The 22,425-nt window shown below is 47.5% G+C and overlaps 10 protein-coding genes across 10 annotated transcripts; 6 read left to right on the top strand and 4 right to left on the bottom strand.

Moving 5' to 3' along the window:
• Positions 1–1,268: 1,268 nt before the first annotated feature.
• On the top strand, positions 1,269–1,894 carry BDV37DRAFT_288924 (uncharacterized protein; the record flags this gene model as incomplete). Its single annotated transcript, XM_032088349.1, has 3 exons — positions 1,269–1,427; positions 1,481–1,743; positions 1,792–1,894. 3 exons carry the CDS (start codon positions 1,269–1,271, stop codon positions 1,892–1,894), a joined length of 525 nt encoding a protein of 174 aa, XP_031935330.1.
• A 736-nt stretch (positions 1,895–2,630) lies between these two features.
• BDV37DRAFT_276482 (GNAT family N-acetyltransferase) lies at positions 2,631–3,387 on the top strand (the record flags this gene model as incomplete). The annotated part of the gene is made up of 2 exons (XM_032085571.1): positions 2,631–2,921; positions 3,139–3,387. The coding sequence occupies 2 exons, from the start codon at positions 2,631–2,633 to the stop codon at positions 3,385–3,387; spliced, it is 540 nt and encodes a 179-aa protein (XP_031935329.1).
• A 409-nt stretch (positions 3,388–3,796) lies between these two features.
• BDV37DRAFT_276481 (nuclear transport factor 2 family protein) lies at positions 3,797–4,204 on the top strand (the record flags this gene model as incomplete). The annotated part of the gene is made up of 1 exon (XM_032085570.1): positions 3,797–4,204. The coding sequence occupies one exon, from the start codon at positions 3,797–3,799 to the stop codon at positions 4,202–4,204; it is 408 nt and encodes a 135-aa protein (XP_031935328.1).
• Positions 4,205–5,169: 965 nt separating this feature from the next.
• On the bottom strand, positions 5,170–7,127 carry BDV37DRAFT_291462 (major facilitator superfamily domain-containing protein; the record flags this gene model as incomplete). Its single annotated transcript, XM_032088950.1, has 7 exons — positions 5,170–5,233; positions 5,295–5,649; positions 5,706–6,111; positions 6,163–6,311; positions 6,366–6,445; positions 6,500–6,812; positions 6,884–7,127. The coding sequence occupies 7 exons, from the start codon at positions 7,125–7,127 to the stop codon at positions 5,170–5,172; spliced, it is 1,611 nt and encodes a 536-aa protein (XP_031935327.1).
• A 1,232-nt stretch (positions 7,128–8,359) lies between these two features.
• Positions 8,360–9,422, top strand: BDV37DRAFT_276479 (putative short chain dehydrogenase/reductase; the record flags this gene model as incomplete). The annotated part of the gene is made up of 4 exons (XM_032085569.1): positions 8,360–8,390; positions 8,458–8,838; positions 8,897–9,124; positions 9,202–9,422. 4 exons carry the CDS (start codon positions 8,360–8,362, stop codon positions 9,420–9,422), a joined length of 861 nt encoding a protein of 286 aa, XP_031935326.1.
• A 340-nt stretch (positions 9,423–9,762) lies between these two features.
• Positions 9,763–11,463, bottom strand: BDV37DRAFT_276478 (uncharacterized protein; the record flags this gene model as incomplete). The annotated part of the gene is made up of 5 exons (XM_032085568.1): positions 9,763–9,863; positions 9,920–9,963; positions 10,024–10,998; positions 11,057–11,292; positions 11,353–11,463. The coding sequence occupies 5 exons, from the start codon at positions 11,461–11,463 to the stop codon at positions 9,763–9,765; spliced, it is 1,467 nt and encodes a 488-aa protein (XP_031935325.1).
• Positions 11,464–13,775: 2,312 nt separating this feature from the next.
• BDV37DRAFT_288918 (uncharacterized protein) lies at positions 13,776–15,297 on the top strand (the record flags this gene model as incomplete). Its single annotated transcript, XM_032088348.1, has 3 exons — positions 13,776–14,201; positions 14,291–14,434; positions 14,482–15,297. 3 exons carry the CDS (start codon positions 13,776–13,778, stop codon positions 15,295–15,297), a joined length of 1,386 nt encoding a protein of 461 aa, XP_031935324.1.
• A 370-nt stretch (positions 15,298–15,667) lies between these two features.
• BDV37DRAFT_42427 (uncharacterized protein) lies at positions 15,668–16,896 on the top strand. The gene is made up of 3 exons (XM_032090624.1): positions 15,668–16,161; positions 16,231–16,429; positions 16,498–16,896. The coding sequence occupies exons 1-3, from the start codon at positions 15,887–15,889 to the stop codon at positions 16,792–16,794; spliced, it is 771 nt and encodes a 256-aa protein (XP_031935323.1). The 5' UTR covers positions 15,668–15,886; the 3' UTR covers positions 16,795–16,896.
• Positions 16,897–17,639: 743 nt separating this feature from the next.
• On the bottom strand, positions 17,640–18,986 carry BDV37DRAFT_276476 (guanylate kinase; the record flags this gene model as incomplete). Its single annotated transcript, XM_032085567.1, has 2 exons — positions 17,640–18,192; positions 18,964–18,986. 2 exons carry the CDS (start codon positions 18,984–18,986, stop codon positions 17,640–17,642), a joined length of 576 nt encoding a protein of 191 aa, XP_031935322.1.
• Positions 18,987–19,666: 680 nt separating this feature from the next.
• Positions 19,667–22,337, bottom strand: BDV37DRAFT_264385 (Mis12-Mtw1 family protein). Its single transcript, XM_032083663.1, has 5 exons — positions 21,630–22,337; positions 20,948–21,520; positions 20,738–20,896; positions 20,520–20,688; positions 19,667–20,470 (listed from the first exon to the last, which is right to left on the bottom strand). Exons 1-5 carry the CDS (start codon positions 21,832–21,834, stop codon positions 19,885–19,887), a joined length of 1,692 nt encoding a protein of 563 aa, XP_031935321.1. The 5' UTR covers positions 21,835–22,337; the 3' UTR covers positions 19,667–19,884.
• Between the last annotated feature and the right edge of the window lie 88 nt (positions 22,338–22,425).

The raw sequence follows: 22,425 nt of genomic DNA, 5'->3' as shown, positions 1-22,425 counted from the left end.
TTCGAAGCTTACATTGAAGCTTTTCAACTGTCTTAACCTGTACGTTCAATCTCGTGGACTTCTTTCCCTATGTAAGTGTTAGTTTGATAACGTGCAGTAGCCGTCAAATATAGTCAGGCACCTCATCTTCGTACTCCTCTCTTGCCATTAGAGTTTTACGGTCTTGAGGTAAACATAATGCACTGTCTTGTACCCTTGTCGCGGTTATATGGCATAATATACAAAACGCTGGACCAGGGATAGAGGTCCTCAAAATTCAATGATGGTACAGCAGAACTTTGTTAGGCAATTCTTTAAATGAATGGTAGCGCTTGAACAGCCGGACGCCAGGTACTAGCTGTCTTGACTCATAGTAAGCAATGGAAACAATTACTCTTACACAAACAAATAGATGCTACAAGCCTAGATCTACATCGCCCCATCCTAAGTGTAGATGTCCACGTTTCAGTCAAGTAAGGGGGAATCTATCCTAGCGGACGCTTAAATTATGAAGAATAGAAAATGAAAGACAGTAGGTTAGAAATGAAAAAAGGAGACTAAGCCTAATATATTATAAGAAATAATAGCTGAGTATCGACATATAATAGTAACGATCTATTAACAAGTACAAATTCGCGAACTAGTACATAGCTTAAATATAACTAAGTACGTAGGAAGCTTATCTTCCAAACCCTATGTATGCACCAAAACGATGTAATAGTGTTGAATAACGCAGAAGATTTAAAATAATCACAACACGCAGTAAGTACGATATCTGCAACCACCCCACTAGGTTAAGTAGTAGCCTGGTACAATCAAGATCAGGGTGGAGCTCGATTGAGACTGATCTTAGCTCATCTATATACCAAGCTATGCAGGCGTGTTCAAAAGTCAGGTACGCAATACACGTTGATCAGTCGCGCATGAGATATTTAATGGAGGCGCAGTGGAAAGATCAAAGTGCAGCATTAACCCCATTGGGTATACTCCTGGCTCGCCTGAACAGATATTTGGTAGGTTGGCGGCTGTGCATATCTTGGTATTTCCCGACAGGTGTGGTGATCTGCACTGGGGGCCAGGTGGCTCTGCCTCGTATCTGAGTCTTGGCTGATGCTATTGGTAAGGGATCGAATGTGTGATGCTCACCAAACCAAAGATCGATCTTATTTAAGAGGTGTAGGTGGTCATTAAAAAATACCTTGCAATACTAAATTGCTTTTGGTGACCCTACCTGCTTGAGAAAATTAACCCGTTGAATAGTAACCATAATTTTCTCTGCCACACACAAGATGCACACACCGCGTACTTCAATTTACCTGCGATTCGCAACGGCTATCAGCTCCCTCGCTGCGTTGATAGCTTTCGGGTATTCCCAATCAATGTTTGAAGGCGACATGGTGATCGTGACAGACTTGACCCATGCGTTGGTCAGTCCAGTCACCGGAGCGGTCAGTATCTGAAGACTCATTCACGCAGACAGGTTGCTGATGTTATACGACAGACCGAGTACACCTTCGTTTGGTCGCTGATAATAGCATCTATTGAATTATCTCTTCCCGTCCCGATCCACCCAGCCATCTATCTTACTTTTGACCTTTTCGCTTGGGCCGCGCTGGTTAGCACTCTGATAATATACCTGGTGTTCATGGAGCCATATTTTACTGGAGGCGGATATAGCTGTGGTGTCAACGGTGGACCTGATTGTGATGGGAAGCTTGTGGCCAATGTCGAGCATTTCGGCACGGCCATGGCTTTTATTGCGCTGTAGGTTAACTTTGCCTGCTCCAGTTTCTCTCGCTAACTAATGGTTAGTGTCATCCATTTTGGGTTTTTCGTGTGGGCGTGTCGTGCAACTCATAAGATGCGGAAAAGCGACTCGAAGGATCAGGATATTGACCTCAGCCGTACTGTATGAGGTTATATGAATGAGCACTTTCACTGGATTATGGCGGTATGAGTCTGGTATGATACTGATGGCTCGGTCTCGCTTTCGAGGAGCCGAGATGCTTGAACCAATGCTGCAACGTCGTGATGATTTCTCCTATTTAGATACGACGTTGGCCTTTTATAATGTCTAATAGCTAACTATATGTAATCAACCCCTGTGCATTGTTTTCTTCAGCTTTGGACTACATTTTTAAAGGTTTTATGAAACTCTAATTTAGCTATTCACCCTGACTCCCTTGCTACACGTACAGACCAGCCAGCTATCCAAAGAAGCTCTCGGGTCTGTTACTGACGTCTGCACCAGGCAGCCCCGTTTTAATGATGCAACTGAGTGGACCTGGAGGGATGTGCTTACTCTGCAGATATTAGCTAAACATTCTCTGACCCCGGGAGAGTCCGAACCTATGAACGTCGCGATCCAACGTTAGCTTCATCGGCGTCGCAATTTAGCAACTTAGTCGAAGGCATCAACTTTCCGCAACCCTTGAATCGATGAATAGAGTATTGCTATCAACGCTACCTAATAAGATCTAGCGCCATCTCGTTCCTAATCGATTGTTTCTCCCACAATATTTTGTTAGATTCAAGTATCTCAATGAGATTCAAGTATATGCCCCCCCCCCCCCCCCAAGATAAGCCCCTTCTCATTCCCCGTAAATATAACCCAGCCATCACCTCTCATTTCTGATAAAACCATAAACATCATGTCCCAAAGCAAGAGCATATCGCTCCATCCCGCTCTCCCCACCGACGCCACCACCCTCGACGAAATCCACAGCAAAGCCTTCCCCAATGACATTCTCCTTGAGGTCATGTACGGCCCTCGCGAAGAAAACGCCGTAGGCTTGGCTCAGGACTTGGAGAAAGTCATCTGCGAAAACCCCCACGCTCGATTTCAGAAGGCCGTTGATGATGAGTCGGGCCGGATTGTGGGATGGTCGTGGTGGGTTATCTACCGCGATGCAGAGGCCCATATAAAAGCAGAACAGGAGGCAGTGAAGAGGCGCGCTACACCACCGCCGAGGTCGATTTATCCGCAGGCATGTTTGGAGTATCGTCAGATGGTGGTGCAGAAGAGGGAAAAGTGGATTGGGGGTAAACCAGTGGCTAGTGAGTATTTTCTTGCTTTCTTCTTTCCATCTTTCTTTGGTTTAGTTGTTGTCTTGTAGAGGTGAGTGAATACATCTGACAGATATAAACATAGTCCTGCAGGTCTTGGTGGTTCATCCGGAGTATCAGGGTCGCGGAATCGGAACCAAGTTACTAATGGCTGGGGTGGAAGAGGCGAAACGGCTCCGGCTACCCGCATGGTTGGAGGCTTCGCAGGCTGGGTATACGCTCTACAAGAGATGTGGGTTCCGTGATGTCGGCGAGAATCTAGACCTTAACTTGGCCAAGTATGGTGCGACGGGGCAGAAGCACGGGTATTGTATGCTGATGGATGCTGTTGATATCAAGTAATGCTGGTTTGACCTCTACTTGTTTGGTTTGTATATCACATAGCTTGGAGTATAAGTTAGCCTCACCACTTGAGATCTAATATCATATTGGATGGCGTATTTAGACGTTCGTGAGCGTATTATAAGATACCATATAGCAACATTCACGAGAATACAGCTTTGGTAGAAGTATCATAATCTCCATCAGAGTAGGAAGGCCTTGGTGTTCGGAGGCTACAGCCTCCGAGCCCTACGCTGAAGATCGCCCTGAAACAACCTGAATGAACCTCGTATTCGGCAAACAGAGGGGTCAACCCCACTACCAGCTCCCTCTAGAACTCGATTCTGGTTCAAGCACGGGGTCTCAAGACCATAAAGATTGAAAAAAGCAACTACTGCCAACGCTTACTTCTACCTATCCAGTTAAGACCATGGGTTCTGCTGCCGAACTTCTGGCCTGTGAGCAAGAAGCCTGGAAGGCTCTCTGTACTTCGGGCCCCACCCTCCTTCCCATGCTTGCCGATGATGTTATAATGCTCTTCCCTGGAGGCATGCTGCTTACAAACGAATCGAACCCGACTCTGAAATCAACTTTGACTAGCGAGATGTTTACGCCCTGGAAGAAATACATCATTGAAGATAGCCACGTTCGACTTCTTGATTGCCACGGTGCCAGTGGGGTCATTTGTTATAAGGTCACGGCAGAGAAGGAGCTTGAACAGAAGGAACGCAGTGAAGCAAGAGAAACTGTTGTTTTTAATGCACTGTGTTCCAGTACCTGGCGGAAAACAGAAGAGGGGGCTTGGAAAATGGTATCCCATCAGCAGACACCTTGTTAAGTTCGTCTATGCATGCCGGTGTTCTTTTATCAACTATATTTAGCGCGATGGTCAACTGGATGAATTGCCTTAGCACAAAGGGTCAAACAGGGCATTAGGAACTCGATGAGTGTTGGATATCCACGGCTTCATCATAGGATAATTTCCATGTGTCTATATAAGTCAATCCCAGGTTCTTTGATACGAAGTAATGTACAGACTACCTCTGCGAAGCGTTTTCCTTTGCACTTCATAAAAAACAGTCTTTTTAGGAATTTGTCGTAAAAAACATCTTAAGTTTCTATAAGAACTATTATCGAGAACCGTTCATTGTTATATCTGTTAAAGTAGCATTGCCATATCTACATAAATTGGCCTGTCTACTGCGGCAAATAGAAAAATAGCTGTAAAGCGGCCAAGCAATGGAGAACACCTATCACAACGCCCAATGGATGGCAGTAATTCAGCTGTTGGGCATCCATCCGACGGTGGGAATCCGGTGGTGGCAGGCCAGCGTCCTATATATTTGCGACGCTTATATCTCTAGGTTACTGGATTTTGTTCTCTTGAAATATATAAAGCTGACAAACTCACTCTACGGCTACGACAAAAAACCAGGGGCTGGATATAATACATGGCTTGGTATTATAAGGACTCAAGTATGATTACTATCTCATCTTATCTGCGTTGCGTGAAGGCAGGCATCATTGGAACTTCCCTCAGTATCTACACGTCTCAATAATGAACAATGAATCCGGTACTTGCTGGAGATAGTATTGCCTGCCTTGAGAGGCAGTGACGGGAGTGGCTGGGTCGATGGTATTTCTGCAGGAACTGGAATATAAAGGGATTGGACAATAAAGTATGAGACTTGAGAGTAATGTATACCAATATCATATGGCCCTATAGAGGGACACTGAATGACTCCTATACAAAGTCTATAGTGACTTTAACACACTTTCATAACCAATGGACAGCCCAGTGCTTTACAGTCGATCAGCAATTCCATGTCGGTGTACCCAGCTTCGGGCTCGTTTCCCGTAGATATACCTAGCGCAAATACATATTAATATATGCCATCAACCAATTATTCCGGCAAGGTGGCACTCACATAGGGATAGTGAACAATGTAGCAGCCATTGTGATTCCACCAATAGTGAAGAAGCAGTTACGGACACCCTGGTTATCAATCCACCCATTGAGGTAGAACGACAGCCCAAATGCGAAGAGATTTTTGAAAAAGTTCATTGTCGCAAAGGCCTCACCGGCCTTCTCACGGTGGCAGTCCACAATATAGGTGACAACGCCAGTGGTGCCCAGCTGGACACCAAAATTGATCATGCCCAAGCACACAACCACCGGTACAGGCCACGGGTCTTGTGCATAGGAAGACTGGCCCCAGGCAAAGAAACCCGTTGAGGTGAACAAAAGGTACGTCACCATAATCGGTAGGCGGAACTCGGGTTCTACACAGATATTGGTAAGTGGTAAGTATGAAGTGATCGGCAGAGAAAGATCATACCGAAGATACCGCCGTTCATTTTGGACATTTTGGTAACCAGGCCATCAATCAGGGGTCCGGCACTAAAGGTACCAAGGACTGATGCGACAAAGGACGACAGGTTCGTTGCTCCAACCCCCATCACGGAGAAGTTGTATGGTGGCGCGGAGAAAATCTGGGATAGGGTGAGGGAAATGCCCACGAGCCATGCGATACAGTTGGTGAAAAGAAGCACAGCCCAAAGAACAGGTGGCGAAGCCAAAAGATAGAATGGCCGGATGATAGTATTCCAGAACGAGACATGGTTTACATAACCGCTGTACGGTAGTAGCTCTTTGGCCCAGGAGTGACGCGCATCGGCTGCTTGGACTCTAGTGCTTGGAGCGTTTTCGAGCTGCTCCACGTCTAGCTTTTCTTCGACGGCACCCTGACAAAACTTAGCATGAGGATATAAAAAGGCCGTGAGAGGACCACGCACATTTGTTTCTCCAGTATCGATATTCAGCGTTTCTCTCACATATGCGGATTCCGGCATCCAGAAGAAGACCATTATCAATGCCAGAGCAAAGGCACCACCCATCGCATGTAATGCAATTCGATGCGATCCGTACTCAATGATTGCAGCCGCTATTATGGGATATCAGAAAATGTATTGACCAAGATTGCTCCAAACAAACTTACCTATCGGGACCGCCAAGTTGATTCCACCGAGTACGCCGAGGTTGAAGATAGCTGTACGGAACCCGCGCTCATGAACGAACCTAATCGGATTAGTTAATACGTATAAGACAGACAATTACAAAAGCTAGGATTACCAGATATCCGCAATGGAGGCCGGAACCAAAGCCTCCATAGGTGCCATGCAAAGCCCACAAAGGACTCTTGAAGCGACAAATGAGCGAAAGCTTTTGGCTTCAGCCGCCCAAAAACATGACACCATCAGCCCAACAGTTGTTCCAAGATAAATCGGACGTTTCCCATATTTCACAGCCAAGGAATTGAATATTAAGCTTCCAACGGCAATAGCCGAGATCAGGCCGCCCTGGACGGCGGAAACAAATGTCGATAAAGAGACACCAAAGTCTGCAGCGAGTGGGACAAAGGCGCCACCAAGGAGTGGACCGACCGCTATTTTGTAGAAGATGAAGCGTTAGCTTTGTCCATGATCAGTACGAGGACCGCATCTCGCCGCATCTTACCCCCAACGCAGCCACAACCCCATCCATAGGCAATTGTGAAAAGCTCTTTCTTGACCCGGGGCCAATTATAAGGGTCATTCGGCGAGTCGGACGGTTGAGGAACAAGCACGATTTGCTCGGTGGAATCGTGTTTCAGAAGACTGGGGTTTATGCCGGAGTAGGTGTTGGTCTCATGAAGGCCATGTAACGGTGCTGTTCCTGGAACATGTTCCAGTTTACTATCATCTAGAATACCAAGCGGCATCTTGAGAGCTTCGGACAGCTTTAATTAATTGCACTGTTCGTTAGGGATTGAATACCTCTCACTGGATACAAAGAGGTTGAAAAGCAGCAATGGCAACAGATGGGGCCCATGCAAGAGGACGAACTAGTACTAGTAGAGAGATACTAAGCCTAGTAAGTAACTCGAATGAATTATCGATTGCTCCGTAGATGGGGCACAGTGTGGATGATCCTTGCTAGGAGGTCAACCCCCTGTTTATAACCTCTACGCACCCCTCATTAACACGAATGCGACGCCTCCATATAGTTCTCTGTCCGTCTCATTTAGAATTACAATTGAACAGCTCTAAGTAGCCAGAGTGGATGTTGCTTGTCGGTGATATGGGGCCTGCCAGCCCCGTCATGGGGAATTTCCGATGAATCTGGGGTTCCCCACGGGGGTTTGCCGACTTGAGAAAGCGTGTATCGTGTCTGCATGCTCAATATACTAGCTAAGTCTATTACGTACAGGGTTAACGCATAATATGGAACAGGCGAAAACTACATTCAATGAACCATCAACTCAACGGTTACTACCCTGAGAGCATGTTACAGGTTCTCCACATATTGCGAGATGAGGTTGAATACTCTGCGATTCAGATAGCGTGCACAGTCAAACCTGGAGAGAAAGCCGTGATGTGGCGAGGAACTGTGTGGAGCAAAGATCGTCTGCCATAGTTACGCCCGGCAATTGACCTTCAGATTCCAACTACCGAGGAGCCACCATGGGTCCAAAGAGGACAAAGTTTCCCGGTAAGCCTTCAACCATTCACCGTCTTTGACCCAAGTAGAAGTTTCAAAGAATGGCATTTTTCTGCTTGCAGCTCCTTCTATCTCAGGCAGGACAGTGTGAGATTATTCCCAGGGTGGTACACAGTTGTTTGCCTTACCAATTGGGATATCTTCAACACAAGGACGGTGACTTTGCGGAGATTATACCACCATTTGTATTATATTACGCATTCCACACTTTGTGAGGGTATTAATGTCGCGTCATCGGCTAGAACTGCTTACAGGATCCGGGGGACACTCATCCCCGTGTTGTCGAAATGCATCGAGACCCGCCGACCCCGGGAATACCCCGGCAGCGATGTGGGGAACTGTCGAGGAGGGGCTTTTGAATCAGTGACAGAGCTTGTCACCGTGTGTGGAATGTAAAGACGCCATAGAAATATCCAATCCCAGCCTTCTTCATTGAACTCTACGCATCGCAATATGTCACCGAAGAGAAGCATCATCGTCACCGGTAAGAACCTCAGAGAACCCCTCCCAGGAAACGATCAATGAACTGACATCATCAATTTCTCGATCAGGAGGGGCCTCTGGCATTGGTTTGGGCATTACCCGGCACTTTATCTCCCAGCCTGAGACTCACATCACCATCCTCGATATCAACCCAAAGACCGGTGCTCAGACTCTCCAGGAGCTCCAAGCCGAGCATCCATCGGCTAGCATCTCATTCGAAGAATGCGATGTGTCTTCTTGGGAAAGCCAAGCTGCTGTATTTGAGAAAATATATGCTGAGCAAGGCAGAATCGATATTGTCTTCGCCAATGCGGGCATTACCGAGAAGGGAAGCTTGTTGCCCGCAAAGCAAGATGGCAACGAGGCACCGCCCAAGCCAAACCTCGCTACCTTGAATGTAAATCTAGTGGGAGTCATATACAGTAAGTTTTATATCCTAGTCGAGAACTGTACAGCTACATGTGGGCAGAGTAGTAATGTTGATTCTAATTTCTTCCATCTCAACAGCTGTCCACCTTGCCATTCACTACATGTACAAAAACGCCACAAGTGATCCGTCCGCTTCTTCAAATGGACTGATCGTCTGCACCGCCTCCAATGCAGGCCTATACCCATTCCCTATGGCACCCATGTATGCAACCACAAAATCCGGAGTGGTCGGGCTCGTACGATCCTTGGCTCGCCCGCTGGCAGCTGAAAGGATCCGCATCAATGCATTGGCTCCTGCTGTGATCGGTGAGTTGACTTAGAATACTTCGTGCATTATCTACACGCCAGCGGAATAGAAGATTGGACTGGCTAATGCATGATAGAAACGAATATTGCGCCAAGTAATGATTTATTTAAATCAATGATTTTAACCCCGATGTCTACTGCAACAAATGCAGTGTCGCAATTCACAGCTGATGAGTCGTTAACGGGCAAGATTGCAGAATTACACGGCGAGCATGTCACCTTTGCAGAGCCTCCAGCCTATGTGGATGAGGATACTAGGAAGAATATTGAGAATTTTTGGAATCTAGGCTATGCATAGAAAAGGCAAAGTTGGCTGATGACCATTCGTCACCTCAATATCAATGAATTTTAATAATAGCATGATAAAAATGGTCTCCAGGATATCTCCCATAGGATACACAGCCACATATACCCACACAACTTCGGGTATATGAGTCTAAGACGAGCCCAGTACTATTGCGTTTATATAAGGCAAATAGTGGTTCAATGTTATAGCTAGCCGTACCAGCAATTTATATGATGTACTTCATTTCATGAGGTATATATTGAATCTTTCCCAGTATCTCATAAGCTCCAGTTCTCGTGCCAACAGCCACATAAAGAAAAAAAGCTCCAAATGCAAATCTATACCCCAAGTGCTATATCCGAGCACCGGCACTAGAGACCGCCTGCTGCTTCTTCACTACTGGGTATTCCCAAGACCCGTCCTGCAGTTCATCGGCCGGGCCATAGAAGCGAACTATCGGCTGCATTAATATAAAGATTGCAAAGCTGAAAAGAATGCGGGACGCTTACGATTTATGTCAATCTGCCCCCCACCAGGTGGTCCCGGTAACCAGCTGCAAAGTGTTAGTCGCCGTTGCAGGCAATTTGTGAAATAGACTTTTCAGCTAACTCACTTAGATGTCCAATTAGAAGGGGGTTCGACATCGGCTGGCTGGATGAGAATCTGGAAAGGCTCATCCCGGTCATCCTCCCCATACACAGGTATGCCATCGGAGTAAGTAAGGTTCGATCGATCACCAAGGGAATACCGATCCAGTGGGTTTTCAATGAGAAACGTATCCGCGTTGTATAATGTCAGGCTCCAGAAGCCTTTTTTAGCGAGTGGAGGTTTCCTGTTGAAGGTGAAGACGTATGCCTCGTTGGCACCCAATTCGTGAACCGAACTACTCGCCGTCGGGTCATACATTGGATACAAAGCCACGGTTGCATCCACGATAAGGTATGCCCAACCAGTTACAAACGCTCGCATCTCATAGTTCGTGTTATAGTCGCCCTGTGCGGTATCAGAGACGGATTGCCATTTGTTTTTCAAGTCAATATGATTGGCAGGAAGAGTAAAAGCTTTCGAAATAGTAGCGGCTGCAGTGGCAGCGGCTTCTGTGAGGTTTCGAACTTGGGATCTGTAAATGCCGTCCCGGATACCGGCCGCGTTGAGGTTGCGCTTCACTCTAGCAAGGTCGGAAAGGTTGCGCGGCGGGTTGTGTGGTGCAAAGCGTGCTGTCATCTGCATGACTCTGGTAGCCGGGTCCGAAGAAAGAGATGAGTTCAGCATAGGGACCGTTAGCGGCGGGATATTCTGAGCACGCTCCCTCGGTATCGTAGCTATCTGGATCTGGTCTTGAATAGCATGTATTTTTTCGACGTCTGTTCCGTTATTCTTAAGGACAAGTCGTGCAAGGATAGCACCATAAGGAGTAGGCGCATTAATCCATCCTCTAAGACCTCTACAGTCCCCATACGCCTCAGATTGCGTCTCATCGCAAAGCTGTACCCCAGCTGTCTCGTTACTGCTCGGCGAATAACGCAATAGGTACTTGCCGGCAGAGCTATTAGAGACAGTACCGAGGTTTGCATAGTTATTGCCATACCTCATGAGATGTTAGCTACAGAGATATATTGTTGCGGGATTAGAAGGCTCCAGCTCACACGTCATAGAAAGGGAATACCCAGAACCGCTCATCAACAACAGGAACGTCCAGAATGAGATCCTGATGTGACAGATCAAGGATAGCCGCCGAATACAGGGTGTCAACATTGGGTCGCACCACAGCTGTAGTTTCAGGCGTTGTCAGCTCTCGCAAATGATAGAAGCTATTGGTTGAATTCAGCCTGGCCAGCGTTCGGAGGGCAAATGTGGCATATGAAACCAGTGGATAGCCATACTAGATAGTATGTCAGTCGTCGCCTTCAATCCATGCTTCAAATGCTACAGTAAAACATACAACCAAGGAGAATACAGTTGCCTCGTCTGGACTCGGATTGATATGCTCAAGGCATGCCACCATAGAGATGGACACCAGGAGTAAATGAATTGATAAGGGCCTTCCGAGCATTGTGTCTAGTTTTGCGTACTGGTGTTTCTGATACCATGGACTTCGACGGCCGCCATGCGCTATATATATCATAGGGTATACATTATTCTACTTTACCTCAAATATTCAAAGATCAATCTATCAGACTGATTACACTGGCCAATAGCTGGTGTTCACAGCGCGGATCTGCAGCTTGGCTTCAACTCCTCACCTCAAGACCCACAGTGAGTTTCATTTCCTCCAATCATCCCCTTAAAGAGTGACAGGGATCTTGCGAGCGTCTCGTATTAGCAAACATTCGATAATCCGGGGTATCAAAGTTTATGGCCATCATTGTTGCTGAATACTGGGCTAGGCTGTTCTTAGTTTGGTGTTTGTATAAACGAAGCTTGCGAGGGGCCGGCCCTAACATCAGTGAGCTTTGTTCAGACACTCTTGCATGTGTCGGAAGTTTGCTTGCGAGTGTTTACTCTCAATTCACTTTTGCCAATGTCTTTATCAGGAGACTTCCAATTGTGTCGCTCAAGTCGGCATCGGATCCAAGCCTGGTACATAGTGGTGGCCTATCATCGTTCTCAATGAAGATTGATGTCGACACTATTTGTGTTTGCTTGCAATTTAGCACGGCCAGGCCCTAAGAATTACGAGCCTTGCGAGTGTCAGTAGTCCGGCCAAGCCAATATATGCTCCATCGTCTTTGTCACTCTGGGGGCAAAATAGGTACCTATCGTGGGAACTAATTGGTTGATTAATGACTAGGTCTGATTCATATAAAACATTTCTACTATTTATTTAATGCTGAGCCTTCCCAATTCACAATTTCGTGTATAGCACGAAAATCCTCAGGTGTCCATATCATCACCATCGCAAATAGAGCATGGTGGAGGGCAAGGAAGGTGCTCCAACCCTTGTCATTCATTCCTTGACAATCACTGTGATTTCGAAGAGACCAATATGTTTTCATTCTTACTGATGACCAAAATGCACAGATGGCCTCTCTTAACTATATGCCCTATGTCTAGAAACACCTCTTGCAACAGAAGAGCATTTAAGTTCCTTTATGGCACCAGGATTCTCTGAGAGGCAATAAATAGGCAAACTTCTATCAGCGCCCTCTGTTTCCCGTCCAAATTAAGCCTAGTAACAGGCAAGGCAGCTCATTAATATGATTTTCACTGACATCTGACTTCCCTATGGTACGTTTGGAACCACAACTAAACACTTGCTTTACCGACCCTGGCAAGAGGCTATCCAAAGTCCAAGTTCCAGAGTCTAAAGTCGGCGCACCATGGGCATACCAATGTGGAATACTGGGGTAAGGCTGATGATATAGTCCTATAAGGCACTGGTAATCAAGACTAAGGTCTGGCTTCTCTCCATTTCAGTTATGGTAGTAGGAAACTGAGGAGCCTCACAGGCAACGAGCATGCGGAGAACACATACAAGACACTTTGTTTGTTTAGCCAAGAGTGCAACATCTATTCTTCAGTCCATTGCAATAACGAATATAAAATGTATAACCTGATGATGAGTTCTATCCTCTCTGTTGGCAACCACTGGTGTTAATCATACACAAGCCGATTCATATCAAACGAATAACCTCCCACCGAATACCAATCCAACTTCTGCCGGGACAACTGAGAAATCTGTAACCCCGCTCGATCCATTATAAATGGTCTTCGAAAGATGTGTGGCTACCGAATTCACCTATCCTTGGCCAGCCAGCGGCGACATGACATGCTTTTCTAAACCATTGATGCTCTTCGATTGTAGCCTGGATTCCCGGCTCTAAGTCGTTATCGAATCAAAAACTCCCAATAGCGCTGGGCGACATCTGATTCAAGGCGGGGATCAGCCGCCAAGCGGGGCAGTGCGTGCCGATGCCCTATACTGACAGGATGAAAATGACAAATTGGCGACCTTTGAACTCCATTAAAGGTCTTAGTCAAATGTTGAATGTTGAAAGATGAGGGGTTAAACATCAGGGAGATATCCTTACTTCAGAGAGCTGTTTTACTGTTTTACTGCTCCAGGAAGAAAGGTTCCACTGCGTAGGTACTTACAGAAGTGAGCGCTTCTGGGAGAGGAGCACTATGGTCTACCCGGGACACCCGAGTCGTGGATGTTATACCTGTCGCTTTCGCAAAGTCAAAGTATGGAGTTGATTTATCTTGAGATCACCTTCAACCTGGCTAATCACAGTCCAGTGCGATGAGAGAAAGCCAATATGTCTGCGATGCACGAAAGCCAAATGTCATTGTGAGGGTTATTGTGACTCAGGCGCCAATCATACGCCTGAAAAACAGAGCACAGCGCCAGGATCAAATGTAGACATGCTCGTGGCTAAACGGAATAGCCAGACTACTGCTCAAAGTAGTGAGTTCTGGGGGAGCGTTTGGATGAGGGCACAATTTACTGCTCTGTTACGCTCTCCTATTGCGGCACTTGATCAAACCAATTTACATCGTCTTTATGTTGACATTGTCCGTCTCCCACAGGCCGCCAGCGTCTACGGTGGTTGCTTAACTTATATACCCCAACTCAGTCCGTCACTAATGCCTTCCTCGCCACTTCTACCGGCTCTATCAGCCCTCATCCTTACCTTCATCGTGCGAAAGGATAACGGCCGACATGCACAAGAGCAAGCCATAGACAGTTACCACAGGGCTCTCCAGCTTACCCGCCAGATAATTGGTAGTAACACTACAAGTAGGCGAAATGAAGTTATTCTCACTATGCTGGTGCTTAGTATGTACGAGGTATAGTGCCTATTGCATTAGATGCTTTTTTCCTCAACTGTTGAAGAAGCGCACCTTTCTCAGATACAACAGTCGCTAATCATGTCAAGGATTTGACTAACCCCTGCTCCGACCAATCCATATTCAATCCACATCTCGGAGGCGCTATCGCCTTTGTGAAGTCCACGCAAGATATAGTCTCATTCCAGGACGAGACGAGCAAAGGCTTATACATAGCACTCCTCACCCGATTCGTAAGGCCCACCTGCCCTGTAACTCGTTAGATCTAATCCATTCAAAGATGCCCGCCTGCCTCATCACCGACATAACCCACACCGTGGATGAATTCCCCTTCACGATCCCAGAGCTTCTCACCCTGCATGATGCACTGCTTCGGACCCCTTTTGTCTCTCCGAGGTCTCGGCTACAGGTTCACCTTTGCAAGCTAGCAATTCTCCACTTACAAATCTCAGAGGCTGCTAGCATCCTGAGCTCAGGACATATCTCCTCCACTACTATCACTGGTATACACGATTCGATGAACACGATCACCCACCAACTTTCACAATGGCCGAACTCCGTCCCCAAAGATTGGATATATACCACCATGATAGTCCCTTCCGAGGATTGGAATCTATGGACACCAGTAGCACACATTTATTCATCATTCTGGGTCGCGAATGACTGGGCGCGCTATCGCACGTTGCAAATATGTACATGCCACCTGCGTCTCCGCTTCTATCATCTCCTCGCCGCCACCAATACGGCATCAATTCCTCGGAGCAGTCTCTATAGCGATGTGTCTACGGCACGTGTGAAGATCCGCAACCTTGCCAATGATATATGCGCATCCATGCTGTACCATTTGGGTTATAGATGCATGGGGTCTGCTGCACGACAGTACCCGATCGAGGCGTATCCTCAGGGAAAGTACGCAAGGTTAGTGTCGGCATCTCAAGTCGCATGGCCATTATACGTAGCAGGCATTGTGGAGGGGGTAGATGCCGCCCAGCGAATGTGGATTGCAGGCCAGCTGGATGTCATAGGCGATGATCTTGGGGTTAAACACGCGAGTACAATGGCAGAGGTGGTCAGAGAGCTTGCGCTCAGAGAGTGAGACTACGCTGGAGAAACGGAACAAGTAAGTGCACATGGCGATCGCTTGTTGAAAGTGGGGTCCCAGTATTTTGATAGGCTCAGGTAGGGGGGATTGTTGTATTCATAACCTAAAGGCTTCAACCAAGAACTCATTGTAAGCTGGGGGGACGAACCCCTCGGAGCAACACTGCCCGGGCAGCCGTCCGGCGTTCCTCGGCATGGTCGGCGCCTTTAACATGACTGGCTGTCATATAGTATGCATGCTAGCGGCTCGGCACTTCCTCATCAACTACGCACGGAATGTATCACATATTTCGGATTTCTTCGAGTCTAGCCCTAATTACTCGGCCACGCTGACTATATTATTCTAAAGACTGTTGAGTGTACCTGGTAAAGCCTGGTTTTTCCGAGATTCACAACCTCACTGGCAAAACAGCTGGACAATTGACCGGAGAAACATGGTCATCCCAGCCCCCGTGACAGCATGCAGCCAAGAACGGTAGATACGAGCTAGGGATAGGAATTACACCACATAAGGCTGGCTTCTTCTGCAATCACCGATTCTCCCCCTTGACAGACATATCCTCGCCCGTCAGAGCCGTTCTACCATGTCAACAATAACGCCCAGCCCCACCCTCGACCCCGACTGGACACCATCAGTATACGGCTGTAACAGGAAAGGTGATTTCTGGATCTGGGATTACCACGCAGAAAACGATCAACGCACGGTACTAGGAGGCCCATCTCAGACCACCAACTGCCTCCCATCGACCTGGGATCCCTCGCGTGCGTATGCCGGGACACAATGCCCGACGGGCTACACGTCTGCTTGTCTGTCGACTGGGTCGTCGGCTACACCAACAACGACAGTTTGCTGCCCCACGTACGGTTAATCTATGCCATAGGGTTCGATCCGTACGCAAAGTACATCCGCTGATGGCTCCTGCTTTAGAGTCTATTCGTTTAGTTGTGTTGACAACGCGAGCAAGAATCCTCACGGTCCCTGGTTTCCTTGTATGTCGCAGTATGATTATTCTACGAAACGAAGGGTCACCGTGACCGATTTCGCTGCGAATACAATCGACTTTAAGGATGTTAATCAGGGAACCAATCTCCATCTCTTTGCGATGGGCATCAGCCATACCAGTCCGGTATGCAGTGGGATCCCAATCCCTGCGTTGAGGTCTTGTTAGCTAACATGTGTATACGAACGCGATAGACCGCGACAGACCCAGCGGACTCGAGTGCAACACCGTCACCCTCCGTTACCTCTGAGCCCAGCTCTTCGAGTAGCATAAGCGCAGGTGCAGCCGCGGGCATTGGAGTTGGGTCTGCAGCCGGTGTTATGCTCATAGCGTTACTGGGATGGTTCTTGCTCCGGCGAAGGAGGAAGGAAGAGGCGGGTGCTCCTCCAATCGCCGAGCATTCTGTACAGGTCGGTGATACGAAAGAGATGCCCTCTAACGCGCGACCCCAGGAATTATATGGGGATACGGCGAGGGAACTTCCTGGTTAAGGGATGGAAGTGCAGGGACTTTACATGAGTTGGTTACGCAAAGGGACTGGGTAAAATGTAATTGTTGTGCTGATTGAGACCTTAATTAATACCCGAATTCTTATGCGATATCGATCTTCTGCCCGTTCCCCACAACTATCCGCGTACCCACCACTTCAAGTGTGACGAGCAAAACTTCAAGAAGTCAAAAAAAGGATGTTGACGAGAGTGGGATTTGAACCCACGCCCCTTTCGAGACTGGAACCTTACTCCAGCTGAGAGATTATTAGTTATTTGTTTGAGAAGATGGTATTTCTTAGTGGTACTAACCGCCTTAGACCGCTCGGCCATCTCGCCTTGGATACTGAGCATAGGGTTAATTTGCAATATAGAGTATGTTTACTAAGCCAGACTCTTAGAATTTATCAATTATCGGAATGCTAGGGGCTTGCTGGGGTTTTTGCGCTTATAACTGTATTCATGGATATAGGCGAAGGAGTAGAGTATCGGCCGCAATAGTTTCGGGTAAGCATTTAAGAATTTTATCTAGTGTTTGCGAGCCAGTGATCTGTCATGTGTCGGAACGCTATAAAACACAAGATATCCAGAGGCAGGAGTCCGCCAAGTCATATTTAGCCTCATAAATTGCATTCCAAGTCCTAGTACTGATACTGTGCACACGAATCATGAGGCATGAATGATTGCAGAGACTCAGCGGTCAGATATACACGGTTGCATTAGTTAATGTCCTCTTTTGCGAGAGAGTGTATGCCTTCCCAGCGAGTCGATCAACGTGCACGTTACATGATTCATTCGGATTTTCGTATATCAACAAAAAATTTATGAACATTGATGGTCTGAAAAACTCAGCCATAAACGAAATCCTCGAGCTCTTTAAATGCCTTCTCAAAATCATCATTGATAATGATCTTGTCATAAACACCTTTAGTATCCGCATACTCAGCTTCAGCCTTCGCTTGCGCTAGTCTTTTTTGAATGTCCTCATCCTTCTCAGTGCCACGTCCTCGAAGACGCCTCTCAAGAGTCTCGAAGCTTGGTGGTTTTATAAAGACATAGCGTGCGTCAATGCTCGAGTTAGCCTTCATCTGTTCGACACCGTGTATTTCAATATCTAGCACAACAACTAGCCCCTTAGCCATTTGGTCCGCAATTGTTCTTTTGCTCGTGGCATACTGGTTCCCACTGAACATTGCATGTTCAACAAAGGCCTCTTGGGAGATGAGGTTGCCAAATGTAGAGGGAGTGACGAAGAAGTAATTTCTTCCTTCGACTTCACCAGTTCGGGGTTTACGTGTTGTGTGAGACACGGCGAAAGCGAACGTGTTGGGATGTTCGTCAAAAAGCTTCTGGACAAGTGTTCCTTTACCAACGCCCGACGGTCCAGAAATGACGATAGGTCTGCAATCCCGAGGAGGTGCTGCGGAAGGTTAGTCGCCAGCTTGATATTCAATAGTTAAAGATAGGACGTACTGGGCCCCATCTTGTGAGATAAACTAGTCCACAATATAAGCTGGGTGTTCACAAGATTTGGGTACCTTGCAGAGTAGTGATCAGGTTAAAACTGTGTCCGTTTCCAAAGGTGAGCGGCCAGGGATGCCAAGGCTGTTTCTTTATATACTACTATCCTCCTGGCAGATACAATCACCCTGATTTGCTAAGATGCGGAGTGACTTCATTTGATGCGTGGTTCTACGGTGTGTCGTACTGTAGCGCACATTCAAATGTATATCAGCTTCAAATTCAACCAAACCGCCCTGTACTTCCATCCCGGTCGAATGGCAAAAGTAAGCGTTCAGGTGAATTGTGGAGACCCAACTATGCTGGCGCTTACAGTACATTGACGTGCGAAACTAAAGATCCCAGGGTTTCAACAGTAAAGGCGCAGCTATTGCAAGGACCAATTATCACTGGTGGATGCCCAGTCCAAAACCACAATGTGTCAAAAAGGAAAGAACCTGGTGCTAACTGAAACCATAGCCATGGAAACATTCATCATTAGGCATATCAATTGCACCAGATGCCTCGGATTCTGGGAACTGTCATTTTTGAGAGTGCAGAGGCCGGAGCGGTCGCGTCCGACCTCAGGGGAACCGAGTTGATGAGGAAGGAGATGTCGTCGAACGACCTACCAGAGGATTATATACTCGACGAGGAACCATGAAGGCAGACCTCGAACGGGAGACAGGCGACATTTCCCATTGCGGGATAGCTGGGGAAGCTAAATTGTCGAGACGACACTAAACCGGTCCGGGCCAGCAACGGATTGGCGCTAAACCCAACATGGGGGGTTACCGAAAACGGCGGCCTCCTCCTGGTAAGTGCGATTTGTCCTATTGTTTCTTAAATACTATATTGAATATATAATCATCTTTTAGGACAGATTAATATTAATTGAGTTGTCTCTAATTAATCAGGCATTTTTAGAAAATTTATAACAGGGACTGAGTAGTCAGACGGTTCGGTGCAGCAGCTGGGCTTACTGAGATAACAACTATATATATCAATTAAAGACCATAATTTGGCCTGGCACCCCTAAATAATCGCAACAGAGAAAATGACTCGACACGGACATTAGTCCAAGCACATCAAAATTCAGTGTCTACTAGGCCTTCAGCTGCTATAAGCCTCTTGCAAGAGTACGAGTGACCCAGGGAGGTTCACCACGAACATAGATAAGGAACAAAGGAAGATGTCAACCGAGCAAAAAGCACAGCAGTGGAGACTGAGATACATCCGGACGAAGTATACCGTTTATCAAACAATCTGCTGCCGTAGCATCAATCTAGAACGTTTTTGATGTTTGTCATATGTAGGTATGTTTACAGTGGCATCCTGATTAGATAAGGAATCCTCAAAGGAAAATGTATTCTAGTCCCTTGTAAAGTGCCAAAGTGAATTGCTGTCCGATCATAGCCATAGCCACCATATCCACGTCAAGCATCGTCCAGAACACCCCAACTCCATTGCTTGTATGCCGCCAATGAATGAACCCAACAACTCCGGCCACTGTAATCCGGCCGGATACAAATGAAATAGATAACAAAGAAGGGAGACGTTCATTCGACCCCATTAAACATCAATATGTCCCCATCACCTCTCTATCCGACTTAATGCCCCAAGAATCAGACCAAGGTCTTCTCTCGGCCGTGGCCGCAGGGTGAGGTTCTTGCTCTCGCCCTCGCCCTCGCCCTCCTCTGCTGCAAGTCGACGCATTGCGTTTCCTGCATCCCGTTCATCCAGTCGCTCGGCGCAGATGCGCAGTACTCGCGACGATACGGTGTCTGACATGGTTCGGTAAAGTTCGATATCGTGAATGCCGGCCGCCAATGAATCGAGGGTCGGCGCTAGAGCATGGGTTATCCGGGAAAGCCTTGTGGATATAGCCGATGGTGTTACTGGTGGTAAGCTAAGTTCTGACGATGACGCCGCCCGAGTCTCAGAATCAGGTTTCCACTTTGCGGAGTCGGGATCTATCGATTCGTAGATATTTTGCTGTGAAGGGTCTAATAAAGATAAGTCAATCGGTTCAGGTTCTGACCGAGGTTTGGGTTCAGCGTCGGATTGCCGGGGTTCTTGTTGGCCATCCGGTGCCGTATCCTGCTGTTTCAATGGTTTGATCTGTGGAATAGAAGGTGGTCGAAGAAGTGCGTTGAGAGCGTGCCTCTCTCGTTGTAGCCTTTGCAATGTCAGTATGTCCCGAGAAGCTATGCTTCAGGGTTATGTACCTTTGTATTTGCTCTTCCAACTCCTTGATCTTATCTGCGTTTTGAATGTTCTTCGGATTTGGCTTCTTAACAATGACAGCCGGCGGATTCACATCCTCTCGCTCGAACCAGTTCGAAAGCTGGGAATTAGTAGAGAAATCTTTGAGTAGCTCCTCCTGGATTACACGCGCTAAAGTATCGTTAGTCTGAGACCAAACTTCCAGTTCGGCATGACGCACCCGCTAGGCGAGCGCTCGCATCCTCCGAGCGCCCTCGTTTATCACTCATTGCTCGAGTCGCGCACCAAATCAAGAGCTGTCTCATCCTCCGTGGTTCCGGCAAGTCAGCTGCAATGTGTTTGTAGAATTCTGCAGTGTCAACTTGGTCATGAGGCAACGCTGTTAAAGCCGTCAGTACCGTCTTGAGCTCTTGCGGAACAGGTTACCCACCATTAGACGCCCCGGAGTCAATTAGCGAGCTGGCCCTTCGTCCCCGCATCCCCAAGCTACTCCGTCTGTTTCCTTTCCCTGACTTCGCCGCACCCCTCAATTCCTTGTTCCGCTGTATGACCGGTGTGTCCGCCATAGGTAAGGTGATCTTCGATGTCCCAGCTTGTTGCGGTTCGGGTGAAACAAAGCCGTTCTGTTCGCCACCATGAGATTTACTCGGCCTGCCTTTCTTCCTCTTCTTTTCCACCGGTGCCGTTTCACCATTGTCCTGCCTGCGCGTTGTGCGCGTTGTGCGCGTGGCGCTCGCCGGTTGTGCTTCTGGCTCAGATAAAGTAGGTTTCGCAGTCGCCCTCGTTTGCCTGGTCGAACTCTCCGATGACTTCTTCGACGCTATCGTACTCTCTGACTTCTCAACTGGACGTTTCTTGGGTGGTCGGCCCCTCCTCGGTGACGGTTTAGGAGCGGGTATCTCTGGTTGAGGGATCTCCGGGATAGACTCCACCGTCGGTTTTGACTTTTTAGTCTTAATGCGAGTAAACTGGAACCCCTCATCTTCTTCATCGAAAACCTCTTCTATAGCGACAAAATAACATTAGCACACGAGCAGTTCATCACACACACAAGCGCATATCCCCATAAATCATCCGTAGCATAACTCTTCAAGGCGAATAAGAGCACTCACGTTTTCTCTTGGTAGATGCTGTTTTCTCCTCGCTCTTCTCCACACTGCTCAAACTCAATCGCGCACTCGACCTTGTCCCCTTTCTGCCAGGCGCGGCAGAAGACGCAGGACGCGCCTGCGCCTGGGACGTTGCCATATCAATAGACTTCAGAGGTACGCGACACTTCGTCTTAATCCTAGGAGTTTCCAAAACCGTGGCGGTCATGTCAGGACCTAGGAAAGGCGGGGAAGCGAGTAGCGACGTAGATACAGAATAAAGATACTGAGAGTTGGATGAATATAGCGCGACCTTGTTTGTTTCGAAGGAAGAGAAATAACTGTAGTGTTGGAATTTGGTGTAGGTTTATCCTCCCGTAGATAATTTGGTTGCCGGTATTGGATATCGCTTCGCTTTGAGCCCTTTTACCACTCAATAGAGAATTGAATCTAAGCAATCGATAAAGCTCTGTTGTCTCCTCCTATATTTCTTATAGGTGATCTGGGATAGAATGGTTGCGCGGTCGCAGGAACCTGACCCGGCAGTATCTTTCAATAGGAACGGGGGCTGTTGAGGGACGTGTGTCGATTGACATCGGAGGCGCCCTTCCAGTACACCGTTAACTTCAAGCCGCAATTGACAGCGACCGCTCGAGACATTTAAAATGAGAATTGCCGACTTCTTGGATTGGCGAGTTTCGCAAAGCGCTCCTTGTGCGGCGGTGCTTAAGCTCTGGGGGGTTTGGCTCTTTCAAGTCCGCCGCCGCAGCACGCGGTTGTTTTGGTCGTGGCGCGTGGGGGACTCACACTAAGCCGTTTT

Source organism: Aspergillus pseudonomiae (assembly GCF_009193645.1).
Source record: "Aspergillus pseudonomiae strain CBS 119388 unplaced genomic scaffold BDV37scaffold_133, whole genome shotgun sequence".
Taxonomy (NCBI): Eukaryota; Fungi; Ascomycota; class Eurotiomycetes; order Eurotiales; family Aspergillaceae; genus Aspergillus; species Aspergillus pseudonomiae.
The sequence above is the reverse complement of the archived record's forward strand: the minus strand, read 5'-3'. Positions and strand labels throughout refer to the sequence as shown.

Coding starts and splice junctions, on each gene's coding strand:
- BDV37DRAFT_42427 (XM_032090624.1), top strand. CDS start 15,887: ATGTCAACAATAACGCCCAGCCCCACCCTCGACCCCGACTGGACACCA. Junction 16,162..16,230: donor ACGACAGTTTGCTGCCCCAC/GTACGGTTAATC, acceptor CTCCTGCTTTAG/AGTCTATTCGTTTAGTTGTG. Junction 16,430..16,497: donor GCATCAGCCATACCAGTCCG/GTATGCAGTGGG, acceptor CGAACGCGATAG/ACCGCGACAGACCCAGCGGA.
- BDV37DRAFT_264385 (XM_032083663.1), bottom strand. CDS start 21,834: ATGACCGCCACGGTTTTGGAAACTCCTAGGATTAAGACGAAGTGTCGC. Junction 21,521..21,629: donor AGCATCTACCAAGAGAAAAC/GTGAGTGCTCTT, acceptor TTGTCGCTATAG/AAGAGGTTTTCGATGAAGAA. Junction 20,689..20,737: donor TGCGAGCGCTCGCCTAGCGG/GTGCGTCATGCC, acceptor ACGATACTTTAG/CGCGTGTAATCCAGGAGGAG.